The following is an 18,289-nucleotide window of genomic DNA, read 5'->3' on the forward strand; positions in this document are numbered from 1 at the left end:
GTGTGTGTTGTATCAGATCAAAGTAAGCAGAATCTCCAAAAAAAGGCCACTCGCACACCAGACCACCGAAATATTGTTAGTGTGAATGTGAGTCATGCCGAAAAGCAGCAATCCCCCAAGGCTCAGTCAAACTCTTGCGACAAGGTGCGGAGCAAACAAAGAAAAATGTCACAGTCGCACTCCAGAGTGGACCAAGGGTCTCTCGTGCCAGCAAATCTATGCCAAAGTGCAAGGAGGAAAAGATAACATTTGCCTCAAAGGGAAATGTGCAAAAAAGAACTTTCTAAACAAAGTTCCACACATACCACAACCAAAAGCCTAGTGTTCCCAAGTGGCAACACTCATAATCTGCTAAAAACCATGGCAGAAATGTCCGCTGGAGTCAATCCTATTGAGATGGACAAACCATATCTGCTGACACTGGCCCTGAGCTGGGAAACATTATTTCAATCTGTACACACCCGGCAGGCAGAGGGGACTTAGACTCGTCAACCCTGGGCACATATGTGTAGCACCACAGAATATCAGCAAGACTGCTCTAACAAATGCGCTGCTGAACACCACACATGATGAGACGGGAAAGCCTCATTAGAAGAGGCAAGACTCACCGAGGTTTGACGGCTTTGGTCTGGGGAGCCCATGCAGAGGTCACGGGGGGTTTAGGTTCAGACTTGGATTCTGGGTCAGCTTCCGGTTCTGCCATCTGCCCTTCCTCAAAGGGGTTCAGGGATTTACCCCGTCCAGAGGCAATGGCCCTAGCATCTTTCTCAGATGGTTTCATAAGATCTTCAGTAGGCCTTGACCCATCCTCCTTTGACTTGATGCCCGTGAGTATGCCTGCCTTCACCTTCCCCGGGATGGTAGGGAGGCTTTCTCCTTCGCCGCCCTTAGCCACATCCTTCTTTCCCGTCACCAGAGAAAGCAGAGAGGACTTCTTGTTCTCTGGCTTCTTGCTCTCTTTGGTTTCTTTGGCAGCCTCCGAATTTGCCGGCGCTGTGCTCTCCCTTATGTCCCCGCTGCCTGGTGGCCGGTATGATGGCAGAGACATGGTTTTCACGGAGTCTTTTGTGGAAGACGCAGAGAGCTGCCTGTCAGCTTCCCCGGGCTCCTTCCAAGACCGCGGGGCCAGGTTTTCGGTGGAAGAGAACAAATGCTTCTTCCTGAAGCCCTGGGGGGAAGGGGAGGATGAGGGGGTACTGTCTTTGGTCTCACTTTTGGCTTCTGACTGTTCCAGGTAAACATGGTTCCCGTTGATGCAGACGTTTGAGTGGGAAACTATGTCATTCTTGGAACGAAGGCCGCCGAGAAAGGAGAGTCCTTCCTTCTTGGGAGGGCTGACGTTGATCTGGGTCAGCTGCTTGGGATCTGCACTTGCTGTTCTTTTGTGAGACATGACTGTGGGGAGGAAGACAAAGAACAGAAAGGGGATAAGTTAAAGGAGTGATTTGCTTAACCAGCTGGATACATTTTAGGTTGCCACAACTTGGGGGAAGAGGGCCAGTGCTACTGGCAGCTAGTGGGTAGAAGCCAGGGATGCTGCTAAACATCCTACAATGCACGGGACAGCCTCCCACAGTAAAGAATTATCTGGGCCAACCTGTCATTTAGTGCCAAGATTGAGAAACCTGGCTCTAAAACAATGCAAAAGGGCAGCATTCTTGGCAGAGGAGTAGAATGTGCCAATAGTAGGTAGGGATTTAGTCATTGAAATCAGAGTTAAAAATACACAATTAATTCAAAATAAAGGGAACTTGATTCCTTAGCTTCTGTGCCAGTTTGGATGTATTATGTCCCCACAAACGCCATGTTTTTAATGCTATTTTGTGGGGGCAGACATATTAGTGTTAATTAGGTTGGAATCCTTTGATTGAGTGTTTCCATGGAGATGTCACTCAATCAACTGTGGGCAAGACCTTTGATTGGATAATTGCCATGGAGGTGTTACCCCCCCATTCAGGGTGGGTCTGAATTAAATCACTGGAGCCATATAAAAAAGCTGACAAACAGAAGGAATTCAGTGCTGCTGCAGCTAAGAGACACATTTTGAAGACAGCCATTGGAAGCTGACATTGACATTTTGGAGAACACCATTTTGAAACTCAATCTGGGAGCAAGCAGATGCCAGCCACATGCCTTCCCGGCTAACAAAGGTTTTTAGACACCATCGGCCATCCTTCAGTGAAGGTACCCTGTTGTTGATGCCTTACCTTGGACGCTTTATGGCCTTAAGACTGTAACTTTGTAACCAAATAAACCCCACTTATAAAAGCCAATCCATTTCTGGTGTTTTGCAAAATGGCAGCATTAGCAAACCAGAACAGATTTCATTAGGATTCATCTTCCAAGGGTTAAGCACATAAAAGGAACTCAATAAATATCTGATGAATTAATGAAATGTCAGAATTACTATACACTTCCTTAGTTTTACTCTTGAAAAAAAAAAAACTTGGATGCATTCATTCTGTTAGCTTCAAAAATCTGTATTAATGCACAGCAGTTATAAAGCCAGACAATTTTGAAGTTATATTTTACATAGTGTAAGAAACCAGAGGACTTAGTACAGAGGACCTCCTAACCAAGATTACCCCATCACCACCATCACCATCACCACCACCACCACACCACCACAGTTATCATCACTAATGCCACCACCACCATCGCCATCACCACCATCCCCACTGCCACATCATCACTAATGCCACCATCACCACCACTACAACCATCACCGCCACCACCACTGCCATCACCACCACCACCACCACCACCATCACCACCATCACTACCACCACCTCTATCATCATCATCACCACATCATCATTTTAGTAACTGAAAAGTCAAATTAAAATTTTTCTCTTACACTTGGTTTCTTCCCTCTCAAAGCAAACTAGGCTTAATTGAGGAAGAGAAGCCTGGTGGGAAAAGGAAGGAACTCACCATCGGAGGCAGAAGACGACTCGTCCTCATTGTCATCATCTCCCCACCGGGACTGAAAGTCACCAGGACGAAGCAGCACTTTGTCTGACTTTGAAGTAGGCAGGACAAACATGGACTGGGAAAGTGGAGTTTTCTGCAAATTAGACTTGGAAAACAAGGTCTTGATCTTCGATTTCTTTTTCTTGTCTTTTGAGGAAGACTCGTCGTCACTGTCGGCTGAGGGTGTCATGCTGGGGACGATGGCTGACGCAGAATCGGAGACGCTATCCTTGTTCTTCCCCTTGATCTTGTTCTTCAGTTTTCCAAATGGATTCTGTGGCTTGTCTTTCATGGAAAGGTCGAACATGCTGGCAGTTAAGTTGTTTCTCATAAACTGGATGTCAACCTCGATTTCGCCTCGTTCTTTTTCCTTCTTTCCCAGTTTGGACTTCAAGGTATACCACCTACAAGGAGAAAGGCCAAGGGTTACCTTTGAACTAAAGAATCTAAAACAATTTTCACCAATAATCTCTAACCCCATTAACTGGCCGCTTATCTCTGTTACTACCGATCTCTTATACAAACACATTATTATGCTCTCTCTCTTTGGAGGTAGCAGGTAAGAGATGAGGGCAGAATTGTGGTTTTATATTTAAGAACACACCCATTAGACAAAGATCGGGTCTGACTCTGTACTTACTATGTAATCACCTGATATCCTAAGATTCAATAAACAGCTATTCTTTATAATTTAAGAAAAAACAAAATAAGCATTCCATCAAATCATTTCCTATGACTGGTGTTTTCCTTCAGTAGGGTAAATGCAAAGATCATCCCCAAACAGCTAAGAAGAAAGTGCAAATCTATGTGTACATCTCAGAAGAAAAAAAAAAGTTTGTGAGGGACAGTCTCTAGCAAGAAGTAATGGAAAATGTAAGACAGAGTAAAGGAAAAAAAGAGAGAGAAACTGGAAAGGAGGCATTCCTCCCTCACATGATAATCAGAAAAAGGACATTTCAAACATTATTCAAATGTTTCACTTGGTCACTTGCAAACTACTTCAAGATAATGGCAAATGATACTGTATCAACCCAACACCATTGAAATAAAAACTTTAGAAAAAGGAAATCTCTCCTTGGTATTTATTTCTCTTCTGGGGACCTGATATCTTTTGTGAAAGTGAAGCCAGATGTGTAGCATATCCACCATGGGGCAAACAACTCCAAACAGAGGTCTACTGAAAGCAGTCCATGAGGCCACCCTCGCCCACTGAGAACCCATATTCTAATGCTCTGTTCAGTGACCTACTTAAGAGCCGAGGGCAGTGGCCTTTTAAGGAGATGATGGTTTTGCCCAAATCAGCACAACTTCCTTTTTCACCTTCAGCCATGTCTTGCTAAAGGGCCCCTCAGCATCCCCATGATCTGAGCTCATTCTGCACTTAAAGGAGCAGAGGGAAGTGGGAAACAGTGTCCCTGGCACCCTACGTACATAGAAACATCCTCATTTTAAGTCTCATGAGAATGACACGAAGGGTATATTATACCCATTTCACAGACGAAGAATCAAAGCCCAGAAGTTAGGTAATTTGTGCAAGATCCACGCAACTGTTAAATAGCCAGGATGCTGAACCAGCTCTGCTTCTCTCCAAAACTCAAGTCTGTTCTCCTACACCAAGATTCCCACTTTGCATTCTCCCTCCTATCTTATCTTCCATGGACTACTTTTTCCAACATACAGAGAGGAAGGCTAAAATTTAGATTTTTTTCCGAGGCAAATTTATGCTTCTAATGTAAATATCACAAGGTAAAAGGAGAAAGGGGGACATCTGTAGCTTGCCAACAATCAATCAATCATGATCGCATAAAGTCCAGCATACAAACTCATCAAGAACTTATGATGGATTAACAAAACAAATCCTAGATCTCATGAAATTTTGTGCGCTAAAATATCAGACCCTTAGGAGAAACTGTTGTGGATTTTAAAACCACAGTCCACGGCTGGAGGGGGGTAGGGTGGGGAAGCACTGGGTGCCGGAAGAGGCGAGGTCTTTAGACACAACTTCAGCCCTGCCAGCCTAGTGTCTTTCCAGTACATGTTCCGGGGCCTGGCTGGGCATAGTTTGCATATTTGTCAGTTGGATGTTGAGAGAATTATTTGTATTTTCCTCCTCTGACAGTCATGTGCTAAATGGTAGCCTTGGTGATGAAGGGTGGTTAACTTGTGTAAATACCAACTGTAGGCACCTGAAATGGGGAAGTTGCTGAAAGCTGAGTGCAGAGGTTCAGACGACCACAGAAGCTGACCAGGCAGGGTTTTACCTCTCCGTCCAGGGAGAGAAGGGCCAGTCAGGGCACTCTGCTGAAAGCAGGCAAGGCTGCTACATGCCTTCCAAGAAGGCCGCTGGACACTTCCCGCGACCAGGCCCACCTGCCAAGAGTATCGGTGCCAAAGCCCGTTTATTCTGAGGGAAGCTACGGCCTGCACCAGAAACCTCCCGAGGAGCCTATTACACTAGATGCTCAAATCCCCAGGCACCAAAGTGGGATTTGTTCTGAAAACTTCCACCACCACCAGGAGGCATAACTAGAAACTCCACCAACCGCGCAACCTTAAAACCAGATACCCCCCCAATATGTCCCAGAATAGTTAGGGCAGAAAATAAAAAAGTATTTGCAAAGTCCCCTTGAGGGACTGGGAAAAATGTGGAACTATTAAACTTCCCCACCTGGGGAATTCCTGATATTCTCTTAAACAATCAGGTCTTCCAATTTGGTAGGCCAAGAACTCCATGTGGAGCCTTGCCCTTTTGAAATTTTTCTCTCCAATGGTGAAACTAAGCCTGCTTATAACCATGCCTAAGAGTCACCCCCAGAAAACCTCTTTTGTTGCTCAGATGTGGCCTGTATCTCTAAGCCAACTCTGCAGACTAACTCGGTGCCCTCCCCAGAATGTGAGAACGTGACTCCCAGGGCTGTAAATCTTCTTGGCAACGTGGGACATGACTCCCGGGATGAGCATGGACCCAGCATCGAGGGATTGAGAAAGCCTTCTGAACCAAAAGGGGGAAAAGAAATGAAACAAAATAAAGTGCCAGTGACTAGGAGATTTCAAATGGAGTTGAGAGGTCATTCTAGAGATTATTCTTATGCATTATGCAGACATTTCTTTTTAATTTCTAGTGTGTTAGAATAGCTAGAAGGAAATACCTGATCTGTTGAACTGTAATCCAGTAGACCGGATTCTTGAAGATGATTATGTAACTATATAGCTTTTATTGTGTGACTCTGTGATTGTGAAAACCTTGTGATTGACACTCCCTTTGTCCTGTGCATGGGCAGATGAGTAATAAAATAAAGTCAAAAGATATAAATAATAGAGGGGTTGTGAGGGGTGTGGGATGTTTTGGGTGCTCCTTTTTAATTTTTATTTATTTTTTTATTTTTTGGGGAGTGATGGAAATGTTCTGAAATTGTGGCAATGAATACACAACTATATGATGACACTGTAAGCCATTGATTATATATTTTGGGGGGATTATATAGTGTGTGACTATATCTCAATAAAATTGCATTAAAAAAAAAAAAACAAACAGATACCAGGTAGCCACAGATAGCCGCAGGGCCACTTTGGGATGCGAAAAGCAGCCAGGCTCGCAGGTAGGTGCACATTCCATACAAACATTCAAAATTTAAAAAAGAAAAAACCTGTGCTGGTTTATTAAAGCCGGAAAGGAGGACCAGAATTGCTTCTTGGATTACCCACGTTATCCTCATCACCAAATTCAAAAACCATTCAAGCAAAGGATAGCTGACACTGGCACACTTTGGACAGAACAGTGAAAGTCGAGGGTCCCTGAAAGTCTCACCCCAAGAAATCGCAAACCGGAACCCTTCTGTGGCTTTTCACCTGCAATTTCAAGGGTGTCTGCCCGTTTGGGTTTCAGTTCACTTAATTCCTGCCCCTCCCGGAAGTAGTTCATGAATAATAAAAGTCCCTGCAGAGCATCACAGTGTGGGATGGCACCTGGGCGGGGGCTAGAATTACCTTTCTGGAGGCCCAGAGAGCTTGAGCTAGCTCAGAAACCAGGGTCGTCCCTTTCCCTAGTCCAAAAGGCAGGATATACAAAGAAAGCACGATCCTAACATAGCAAGTTGGCTGGTTTTTTTTAAGCCCATATTCTGACCTATCAAAAATTTAAATGACTATATGGTATGTGAATATATCTCAATAAAATCGAATTATTAAATTTTTTTTTAAATTTAAATGATCTCTTAAATATGCAAATAATTATTTTTACTTATCATTAAAATTCAGTCCTTATGGTATATGAATATATTTCAACAAAATTGCAATAAAAAAAAAAGAAAATTCAGTTCTCCAAAAAAGTAAACAGATATTTCTTTGAATATCTAGAAAGGGACAGGAGACATACAGAAGCTATATTTTTAAGTAATAATTGAGGCACAGGGTAAAAATTCAAACCACGCAACATGATATAGAATGAAAAGTTATGTCTTCCTTCTAACTCCTGATCCTGGGCCCCTCCGTCCTCCTCCCCCGGAGAGAACCCACTTGCACCAGTTTCTTACACACCCTTCCAGAAATGGTCAAGGCAAACCCAAGCGAAAATGCGTATTATCCAAACAAGCTACCTTACTGCTCTTTTTTTTTTTTTTCTTTCTTTTGGTCAAAACCAAGGCAACGACTAAAAATATCCAAAAAGTCATTTAACTCTTCTACACTTTCAAAAAGTTGTCTTATTAAGGGAAATATAAGGACATGCAGACATCCAGGATTATACTTGTAAAGGACTGAATGGTATGTCTCAAAAATAATCTTCTAGAGCTGAAACAAACAGGGCTTTCCCTTAAAACATTCCAGAGGGCAGATACATACCGAGAAATGATGGCCTCAAAGATACAAATCAAACTCTCTCTCTTTTTTTTTTTTTTTGAGCCTCTATTGCAAGCTATGGACTGGAAATACAAAGATAGAGAGGCCACCTCCCCCCCAAAAAAAAGCTCACCCCCAAAGGAAATAAGAGAGCACATTCACCAAACATCACAAAGTGCTTTTTACATTGGGACAACAGTTGCCTTTTCTTTCTTTTTTTGAAGCATGAGAAAATAAAGGTCTACGGAAAAGAAACTCCTGCTACAGTATGCAATTTCTTCACAAATAAGGTTCATTCAAACCCCAAGGGGTGATAAGAACCACCTAATTAGGGGCTCTCCAGCAAAATGAGAAAAACCACATCCTTGAATCCAGCAAGGGAGGCTCCAGGCAAGGCATGGCAGGAAAGACCACCAGCTCTACGTGTTACGCAAATGCTTCAGGTGTTTTAGGGTTGATGTCAAGGGACAGTCTGAAATCCAGTGTCCCCAGTGGATAACCTACTTCCCGTTCAAAATCTCAACCCTGCTTTGTAGCACTCGCCACCTCCATGGCAACCAAGCATCGGGACACAGGGGATTAGGCCTCAGATGAGGAAAGAAGCAGGAAGAACCCCCATCATCATGTTTGGGACGGACGATGCACTCGCTGTTTCTCCGACGAAGACATTTTAGAAAGCAATTCATCAATCGTTTCCCTCAGAGATTTAAAAACAAGGCTGAAAATCATGTGGTTAGCAGTTGAGAACATCTAAAAGGGCTCTGAAAAAGTCATTCCACATGGGCAAGATGACCCAACTCTCCTCTTGGTGGCCTAGAAAAGAAGCCTAACAAACACAGATGTTTACGGCCTATAAAACGCCTGGAGAATGTACCCTACAGAGACTATGTAGTTTAGCAGGTTTTATTACTGAGGAAGGCAGCTGGTCAAAATGATCTAAAACTGAATACAGAAAACAACCGACCAACCTGTCCTCCCTAGACATTCCGGAACTTCTCCTGTGGCCCTCGTCAACTACTTGGAAGATCTCCTTACAAATCACAAGAGTGGCGAGTGGCTCTTTTTTTAAAATTGTTACCCTAATCCCTATGAACAGCCATTCTAGCAGCAACGAAAGGACATTTATAGCCATCAAACGTGATCCTTGGAACTGGTAAAAGACATGGTAGAAGAGACACGACAGACAAAAGCAGTTAAAAATGCTTTTGATCCTTCCTATATTATTTGCTCTACAGAAATCTCTTGGAACGTAATCAAAACATGTTACTGGAGAATTTGAATAATATTTTAGAAATGAACTCAATTTCATGCATACTTTTTACCAATTTAACAACTACTGGCTAAGAGACTGGGCAAGCTACCAAACCTCTCCGAAACAAGGGTTAGAGCACCCACCTCTCAAGGATGCTATGGAGATTAAATGGCTTAATACATGGAAAGACCTTACCATAGTGTAACCAAGGTATATGTACAATTTTATTTTTCCACAGTATACATCATTGCCTTACAATCTTCATACCCATCTTCCTTAATGGCTATGTGATATTTTGGGAAGTGCATACATAACACATAATTTACCCATTCAGATGGTTCTCAAAGGGAATTTAGGATATCAACCATTCCTATGTACCCAAAATGTATCCATGCAAATACAAAATACAACAATTTGCATTTGAAGGGACTTTTGTATTTGGTTTATATCATGCAATTTCCAAAATTAAAAAAAAATAATAAGTTTTTAAATACCATGATCAGTGTATCTTTTTCTATAACTTGTGGAAAGATTTAATGATCCTTACAAGAGGGGTTCTACATAGGAAGGAGAGACAAAAAAGAGGGCTCCCAAAATATCTCAGACATACCCAAGATGGCCTATTTTACTTATGTCTATCAATCAAGACATGTTTTCGAAACTGACAGCCATACGAAACTTCCTAATAAGCTAAGACTAAAGGAAACAGTAGGTGTCAGCATTTAAGATTCTCTGAGAATAGTAAGTTCATCTATTTATCATTCTTTACAAACGTTAAGATTCTACCACCAGATTAACCCAAATGTATGCCAGTGATGTACTGTATTTCTTCAGACAAGAGACCTTCAGAATGGAAAAAACAGAATGCAATAGTTTGGTTTGCCATCCCTTGGCCAGGACAAAAGAAAACAAGCATGCAAACTTCAGACAACAGATAACCTTCTCATACCCCCCAGAAACAGACGCATGCACTCCCTTCTATGAGTTCCTGACACAGGAACAGAGTATTGACGATTTATCTTGTCATCAAAATTAAGTCCAAACAAGGGAAAAAACCAGAGGACTTAGAAAGGCATTTCTAAGCCACCAAAAGGCATTTTTAAGTCTTAAATTGGAAAACAGCAGAAATGAAATGGCCCATTTTAGAGAATCCTATGTCACAATTCACGGGCTCTAGGAGCTCACACCCTTAGAGAAACATCCCAGAACCCAGCCACCACCCTTTGCACAGGACACCCATTCTTTACCATAACAAGAGCCCTTTTCAGACAAGGCTTCCTAACTGCTCTACTTTGGCCTTGTCAATAAAAGAGAATTTAAAAAGTGAAGGACGTGGCAGCCACACCCCCAGAAATATTCTTCTGGAATTGCATACAAAAGCTTTCCCCCTACCCCACTCAAATGCCTGCACTCAGGAAAAGACACTTAATTACAGCTGCTTTTTTTTTTTCCCCTCTCCGCAGGCACATTCCTAAATGTGTCCCCCAGGGATGCCCTAAAGACTAAAGCCCTGGATTTTTCTCTAACAGATTATCTACTGACTTCTCCCTGCAGGAAAGGAATTTCTCCACTCATTAGTGGCTGAAACTGGCTCCTTTGCCAAAGGCATCATTAGCCTCCCAGCTCAGAAGGTAACTAGCCCCTTTGATGTTAAGAAAAGGCACTGATAAGGAAGCCACACCCAGAACTGAAAAGCTGGGGGAAGGAATTTTGACCTCAAACTTTGGACACCTCTAGTCCTTAATTCGTGGAGCTCCACGTAAGCTTGCACGGTCCATTCTGGGCCTACAGGAACCCCCACCCACTCCCTCCCTCCCTCACAAAGACACAGCTGGGTCACACAGCACAGAACAAGGCAGAAGTCGTCCCTGCCCAAGGGAGAAGCAAGTGAAAGTCAAGTTTGAGCTTCCAGATTCAGCTGGATCCCATGGCCAAGTGTTTTCCAAGATAGATTATCCTTTGGCAGCTGGTTTTCTTCACAGGCCCATTCTGAGGTCTGAGTGTTGATTTGGGGGGATCTCATAGGGCCTGAGATTCAGAGGCATGTTCCAGGCCCAGAACCAAAGGCCAGGGAGTTGCTCTAAGATGAAGAAAAGGCGTAAAATGACCTATCACTCTTTCCATCCGGGGCTAGGGCTCTGACCCCTTCGGGAGCTAAGCCAGAGCTAGCTGTCTCTCCAGAAGCACACGGTGGGAAGCATGATTTTCCAGAACACGCAGCAATTAAAATGAGAGTATTTTAAAAGACATCTGAGGTTACAGAAGGAGTAAGGGTGAGATCAGCAAATATGTGTTGGAGTTGATAACATTTTTAATAAGCTCATGTATTGTTTTTAAAGTAATTAAAATATTTTTAATTTAATAATTATAATTAAAATCACATATCAGATACTTTTTTCTAAAAATTGACCTCTGATGGTAGTTATAGAAATACAGTAAGAGTCTGTTACCATTGTTTGAAATGTGCTATGTAACTACTTGTTAAATCATACTTTGAAAATTATCACCTTTCTGTATATATGTCATATTTCACAATAAGGAAATAACTGAAATGGTGGAACTGTAACCCATAACATTCTTCAAAATTTGCTATTTGTTAAGTTGTACTTTGAAAGTTATCACTTTTCTATATATATATTATATTTTACAATTTAAAAAATGTTAAAAGAAAGTCTGTTACCAAAAGGAAGTTTAAGCAAAATGAAAAAGGCGTAAGATTCTTTTCTACACTTACATTCCCTCTTGTGAAAAATATATAAATGGTTCACTTACTTGCCTCATAGTTTTATTTTTCATTAGTAGGTTTATCTTTCCTTATGTTATATATTATTTTTTCCTTCTCTTAGTCCTATGTTCCTTGAAGCACCGACTTCATCAGCTATGCTGGAGCACAGCAGTCAGATTAAGCCACCTCCAGTATTTCAAAAAAAGACCTAGCCTGTATTAAAGCTATTTAAGTAGTTGAGGCCACACATGTATACACCCTGGTTTCAATGGTATCTCCTACTAATTCACTCCAACAAGACGCAACTCACGGGTGTCACTGCCCAAAGTTGTCTTGCTAATGGTGACCTCACCCTCGTATCACAGAAACTGTTGGGCAAAGAAAGCAGCCACCACTTCCTGGTTCACTTTCAACTGCGTAAGTCTCCTTATTTTATTTGTTCATTTCTTATCATCTCCTCTTACTCCTCTTACATCCAATCCATCTCAAGTCCGGTCAACTGAATCTCCAAAAATATGTCGCTCCAGCTTCCCAGGTGTTCCCGCTGCAGGGCCTTTGCACAGGCTGCTTCCCTAGAAAAATCCTTCATTTTTCAGGTCTCAAGCTTTGAAAAGCTCCTCAGTCTCCTTTAAATCACGTCTTTCCTGCTCTTTTCTCTAGCAATATCCTGTCCTCTTTCTCCACAATACTTACCACAATACATGATTATTTACGAGTTCATTTGTTTAAATGTCTGTCCCCGACTCCCACAAAAGGCTGAGCATCATGACGGAAGGGATCACACCTGTTTTGTTCACCACTGTTTACAATGCCAACCCAGTGTGTGGCACCCAGTAGGCATTAAAAACTATTTACTAAGAGAACGGATGAACTTTAAAGAGAACGGATGAACTTTAAAGATGGGAAGGAAAAGCTGCAGTTAGAATTTTTCCCATGCTAACTGCATGTTTTAAAATGAAATCATAATCAAAGAACACCATAAAAAGAAACATCAAGGAACAACTTTTACATCAGTCAAAAACTCTGAGGTACCCTCCCCCTTCTTAGTCATTTCATTCCTTTGCTATAAGCAGGTTAGGACTGTTTATCCCAGGACTTACAGAGAAAACAGTCTTGAGCACTGAGCAATCAGTTTTCTAAACTAGGGTGGGAGGGAACTGTGACTGGTGAGAGGAAGGTGAGTTTCCAGTAAGGCCCACTGTTTTCTATCAGGGGAATCCCAAGAAGGAAAAGACTTAACCAGTGCACAACCTTGCTCAGATTTTCCAATCTGTTATGAAACTCTAAATGTACTTACAAAGCCCAAAGGCATAATAAGCACAGATATTGATTTCTCATAATTTGTAAATTATAGATCTTTGTGGTCATCTTTGAAGTGATTTCTATATATTCAGTTCTCCCAGAAAAAACAACTGCCTAGCCCTTTTTTCTTTTTAATAATCCAAATTTCTCTTGGCAACTATCTCAGCATCTCACTGTATACTTAATAGTGCTTCAAAACATCTAACTTTTATAATACCGAAATGCTTTCATATGTAACTGAATTCCCTCTCCAATTTTCAATAGAAATAAAACTACCCTCCATCATTCAAACTATCTGGAAGACTGTTAACACTATTAAGTTTCATGGTATTTAATTACACAATGGCCTTCCATTCACTAGGCTAATCTGTCCTTAGAGACTACTTCCCCAAAGTTTCTTGCTCTTAGCATGCTAAAAGGGTTTCTCAAACTACATGAGACTAGAACTGACCAGAGATTCCTACATGTGGTCATCTGACTATGCCTCCCAGATTCAGATTTGTGGTATGACTATGGATTCAAGTGATTTCCATTTACTCCTTTATTTACCTTGGTCCACTGAGATCTCACATCTCTAGCAGATGTTTAAATGTAAAAATCAATTCATTCTGATTTCTTATTAACTAAAAGGGCATGCTCTCTTCCCTTTCATATGTATCCTATCTATATGTCTGTCTCTGATTGGTGTTTTAATGTAGTATTATCACACTAAACTTGAGGTCTGCAAATTCTGAGACATGATACAAAGCAGTCTCTTGATTCCAAATAAATATGACAGATAGGGGCTTATAAGGAGAGCAAACAGAAATATTAGCGTGGTTAGTTCTTCAAGCCTTAAGTTTCAGCTTCTGTATCCAAGACAAAAGTCAATCTCTGTAGCAGCAACTCTTTTTTTGCTAGAAATTAAATCAGACACACATACTTATAGACCAAGGTCTGAGTTTTCGTCTTGTTTCTAGTTTTTAATGTCTAAGGTGGAGTCAACCGTTAATAACTAGTTTAAGTGACTTTCCTGGCCCAACCAGTTTCTGTTAAACTTCTGCATCTCCTGGGCTACTGTGAGTGAAAGCGTGCGATCCCATTCTCCAAAGCTCAGCCATCTAGGGCAGCCATTATGTTTTACCAGGGCAGCAGACAGGCTTAGTTCAATGGGGTTGCCCCAGCCCCTTGGAAAGTTCCAGAAGTGGTGAATGGAAAGCTTGCAATTTTGCCTACTGGTAGAGAAGAAAAGCCTTCTTTCGCAGTTTTAAAAACCCATCAACTAAACACCACCTTTCTGCCAGTCGATACTGTAACTGAGTGTAATCAGCTCACATGATAGAAAAGGAGTAACTAACCATCTAGGTTTAGGATTACCTCGTAGAGGATCTGAAAAACGAAGCTTAAGGGGGGTTTTCATCTCTCACAATGTAGTTACAGAACCTTTTGTTTCTACACAATAGCCCTTTTAATCTGGGAACCCAGAACCATCTTGAGCTACCCATTAAATCTGGCAACAAGCTCCATTTATAAATAGGGAAATTGGGGGGTTCAGAGACCAAGCAGCGTGAAGCACAACAATGAGTCAGGACCAAAGCAGGCACCAGACCCAGGAACCTGGAATCTCCATCTCCAGCAGGGAGATGCGCTATATCTTTCAAAGGGATAAAATGCTCCATGGAAACCAATGGCAGAGATGGAAGTTAATATCTACACATCCTGGGATGGGGCTCGACAAAGGATGGCCAGCAGCACCAGGTGAAGCAGGAAAGGAAGCCAACCCAAAGTCCCAAGTGTCATTTAATCAGGTGGAAAACTCTCATTGCTTCAGCTCCTGGACACTGCTCTCCTTAAGGCTGGTAACTTGATGCCAGGAGATCCCCCAATCCATACCCACTTAGAGGCTCTCTTTTTTTTTTTTTTTTTTTTTAATCGGATTTGAGCCCAGAAAAGCATCTTTGGCCAGATAAGTGAATCGGGTATAACCTCTGCAAGCAAGCATGCTGAAACCAGACCCACCATCCAAACACGGGACCCTGCTAAGTTCAAACCCTCCCAAGAGAAAGTTAAAATATTGTGTGTTAGTCTAAAATGCACAAGGTGACTCAGTGTGCTTCACAAACGGTAGGGTTTAGATGGTAAAACGGCTGGTTTACATACTGAAGGTCCAGCAAAGTAACCCAAGTAAGCTAAACAAGGCTAACTTCTGGTATACCAGAGAAGCACAGCTATCAATTGTTGCACCGGGTTAAGCATTGCCCATTCCGAGCACCTGTGAAAGAGAACAAAGAAGTCACCTTGGGGTGAACTGATTTTTGCTTCCTTCCCCGAGGAAGGGAGAGATCCGACGTGGAACCCTTGACTGGGGAGGAACAGGTGAGCAGTCACCCCCCAGGAGCCCGCCGGAGTGAGGAGCTGGCAAACTCCAAAGGGAAACCTCGCCTACTTCCCAGCTGGCTGGGCCAAGGCTGAACCAGGCTCCCGCCATTACCGGGAAATCCTCGCTTATCTGGTGCCCAGGGCAAGCCGCTAATATTTTCAGCTAGAAAGGAAAGACCAAGTTGTTCACCAACTTCTTGGCGGGTGGGTATAATTAACATAGGGGTAGCCAGATCCCCCCAACCCCCAACCGCCCACTGTAATGTTCCCACTGCGTCCCAGGGTTAGCTGCCGGCGGGTATCACTCTTGTTAACCCTTGCTGTGGCCTGGCCCATTCAATCCCAGCTCCAGGTGTCCAGTCCAGCGGAACCACTTTCCACGTACTGCGTGTAGTAAACACACACACACACACAAGCACGCACACACACACGCACGCACACAGAAGTAAGAGGAATTTCCCTGCCCACATACATTTTCAATTCATCAAAAATCCAGCAAATGCTTACTATGTGCCGGGCACGAAGTGGCGTCCTACAGATTACAAAACGCCCCGGGTGCCGCCCCTGATTTCCAAGAGCTCAATGCTGCTCCTCAACCAAACCCACAAGGCCCGACCCCCCCCCCACACACACACACAGGACCCGGGCCTTCCCCCGCCGGCCCCCTCCCTCTGCGCGTACTCACTGCGTCTTCCTGCGGCCCTGGTCGCGGTGCAGCTCCCGCAGGTCCACCTCTGCGCGGCCGAGGAACTTGTCGAGGCCGAGCAGCGCGCGGTGCAGCACGGTGAGCTGCAGGGTGGCGGCGGCCGCGGGCCCGGCGGACATCAGCGGCGGCAGCTCGAAGGTGGCCTCCTCGCGCCACACGGGCGCGCCCAGGCTGCGCTCCGACACCGACGTGGCGTACTTCTCCTTGCCCACCTGGATCACCGCGTACGCGTCGCTCGTGCCCCCCGGCCCCTTGGCCCGCAGACCCCGCGCCTGCAGCACCGTCACCTGCACATGGGTTGGGGACCACACGGCCCCCGGGCCCCGGCCCGCCGAGGACACCAGGGACATGGTGACCGAGCCGCAGACCGCTCCGGAATGAAGAGAAGATCGCCGCCCGCAGACTCCCTGGCCAACCCCGCCGCAACCCCCAGCCACTTTAAAGCTTCCGGCCACGCCCCCTCCCGGGCCCGCCCCTCCCGGCCCCGGCCACGCCCCACCTGCCCGCGCCCCCACCCGGCCTCCCGCGCGCAGGCAGCCCGGGTACACCCAGAACGCCCCGGGAGCGGCAGGAGCAGGCAGGGCGCGTGGGAAGGGGCTGGGGCTTCCAAGATTCAGATCTGGGAGGTAGAGGGGGAGGGATGGGGTGCCGGGATGCCAAGGGTCGCACGGTCGAACAGGGTCTCGCCAAAGCCCTGACGCAGGAGTCCGACCTAATTTCTAATCACTGCTTCGCCATCTGGTAGGCGTGTGACCTGGTGCAGATCAGAGTCATCTCATAAAATTGCTGTTTTAAAAATGCATCGGCGTTTTTAGCACAGTGCCCGGTAACCATGAAGATGAGAAGGAAGGTGAGGAAGCGGGAGCAGAAACGGTGCCAGGTGCGTGGGAAAGGAGGAGGAGTGCTGAGAGCCTAAGAGGAGAAGGTGCAGGGGGAGGGGCTGTGAAGCCGGGTGGGCGTGGCCTATTTTGCCCTGCCCTCACCAAATAAGGCGAGGCTAAGCTGGGGAACCTGAAGAAAGGAGGAACTGAAAATGGGATTGCCAAAGCAGAGGACCCGAGGCCCTTCCCCGGGTTCCCCATTTCTCCTGGAGGGGCACTCTTCGCTCCCTCCCTCCTCTTTATCTCTGGGCGCCCCCACTCAGCCACTTCCTTCTTCCAAAAGTCCATTAGCGAGGCAGCTTCCCTTCATTTCCAATATCCTAGTTCACGGGGTCAACTGTCCTTGTCAGATTGTGAAGGTCACTTCTAAAGAAAGGCCCAGATAGAGAAGGGACTTGGTCAAGCTCCCGTAGCAGATCCAGGACTGGAACCCAGGTCTCCTAACTCCCAGTCTGATGTTTTGACTGCGCCCTGTGCTTCTTCAGATCCTCAGAACCCCCAGTCTTGGACTACTGCTAGTTGCCCAGCTGGTGTCCAGGCGCTTGTCCCTCAAAGCCACACTGCACATTGCTTCACTCACCCTCTGTTAATCCTGCAGTGGTGCTTCACCCCTGTGGTGGATTGAATTGTTTACCCCAGTGTGGACATATTCTTGGTTGGCATTCTGGTGGGTGTGGACCCATTGTAAATAGGCTGTCTTGAAGTTTCCTTCAGTTAAGGTGTGGCCCCACTGAATCAGGCTGACTGGAGTCCTTTATAAGCAGAAAGAAAGTCAGATGGAAAGAAGTGAGAAGAAGCTGAAAGTCAAAGAAACTCATAGGAGAAAGAAGACAGTGCCATGTGCATTGCCGTGTGACAAAAAAGCCAAGGACCAAGGGTCACCTGGCAGCCAGCCCCAGACCAGAACCCCACAGTCTTCAAGGAGAAAGCATCACCTTGTTGACGCCTGTGTTTTGAAATTCTCCTAGCCTTCAGTCCTTGAGCCAATAAATTCCTGTTGTTTAAACCAACCCATTGTGTGGTATTTGCTTTAGTAACAAGGAAACTAAAGCAACCTCCAGTTGCATTAACCTCAGACAGAGATTTCAAGAATTTCCTATTTTGGCTCCACCCTAACGCCAGCTCTTTTATCTCATGAACAAAAAAATCTGGAGCCAGATAATCTTCCTACCTCCAGACCTGTACTGGTTTTGTTGTCTCCTTGGCTGCCCTCACTGTCCTCTCTGCCTATCCAAGTTCTACCCATTGCCAGGCTT

The 18,289-nt window shown here is 44.5% G+C and overlaps 1 protein-coding gene across 2 annotated transcripts in view; it reads right to left on the minus strand.

Annotated features, from left to right (window-relative positions):
• Window positions 1-16,555, minus strand: part of RAB11FIP1 (RAB11 family interacting protein 1) — a 35,609-nt gene extending 19,054 nt beyond the window's left edge. For both annotated transcript variants that reach the window (XM_037831370.1, XM_037831369.1), the window contains exons 1-3: window positions 16,132-16,555; window positions 2,935-3,377; window positions 609-1,395 (exon numbers count right to left, since the gene is read on the minus strand). In XM_037831370.1, coding sequence (XP_037687298.1) covers window positions 609-1,395; window positions 2,935-3,377; window positions 16,132-16,502 — 1,601 coding nt within the window. In that variant the 5' untranslated portion in view covers window positions 16,503-16,555. The remainder of the gene's footprint in view (window positions 1-608; window positions 1,396-2,934; window positions 3,378-16,131) is intronic.
• Between the last annotated feature and the right edge of the window lie 1,734 nt (window positions 16,556-18,289).

This window comes from Choloepus didactylus, chromosome 3, assembly GCF_015220235.1.
Source record: "Choloepus didactylus isolate mChoDid1 chromosome 3, mChoDid1.pri, whole genome shotgun sequence".
NCBI lineage: Eukaryota > Metazoa > Chordata > Mammalia > Pilosa > Megalonychidae > Choloepus > Choloepus didactylus.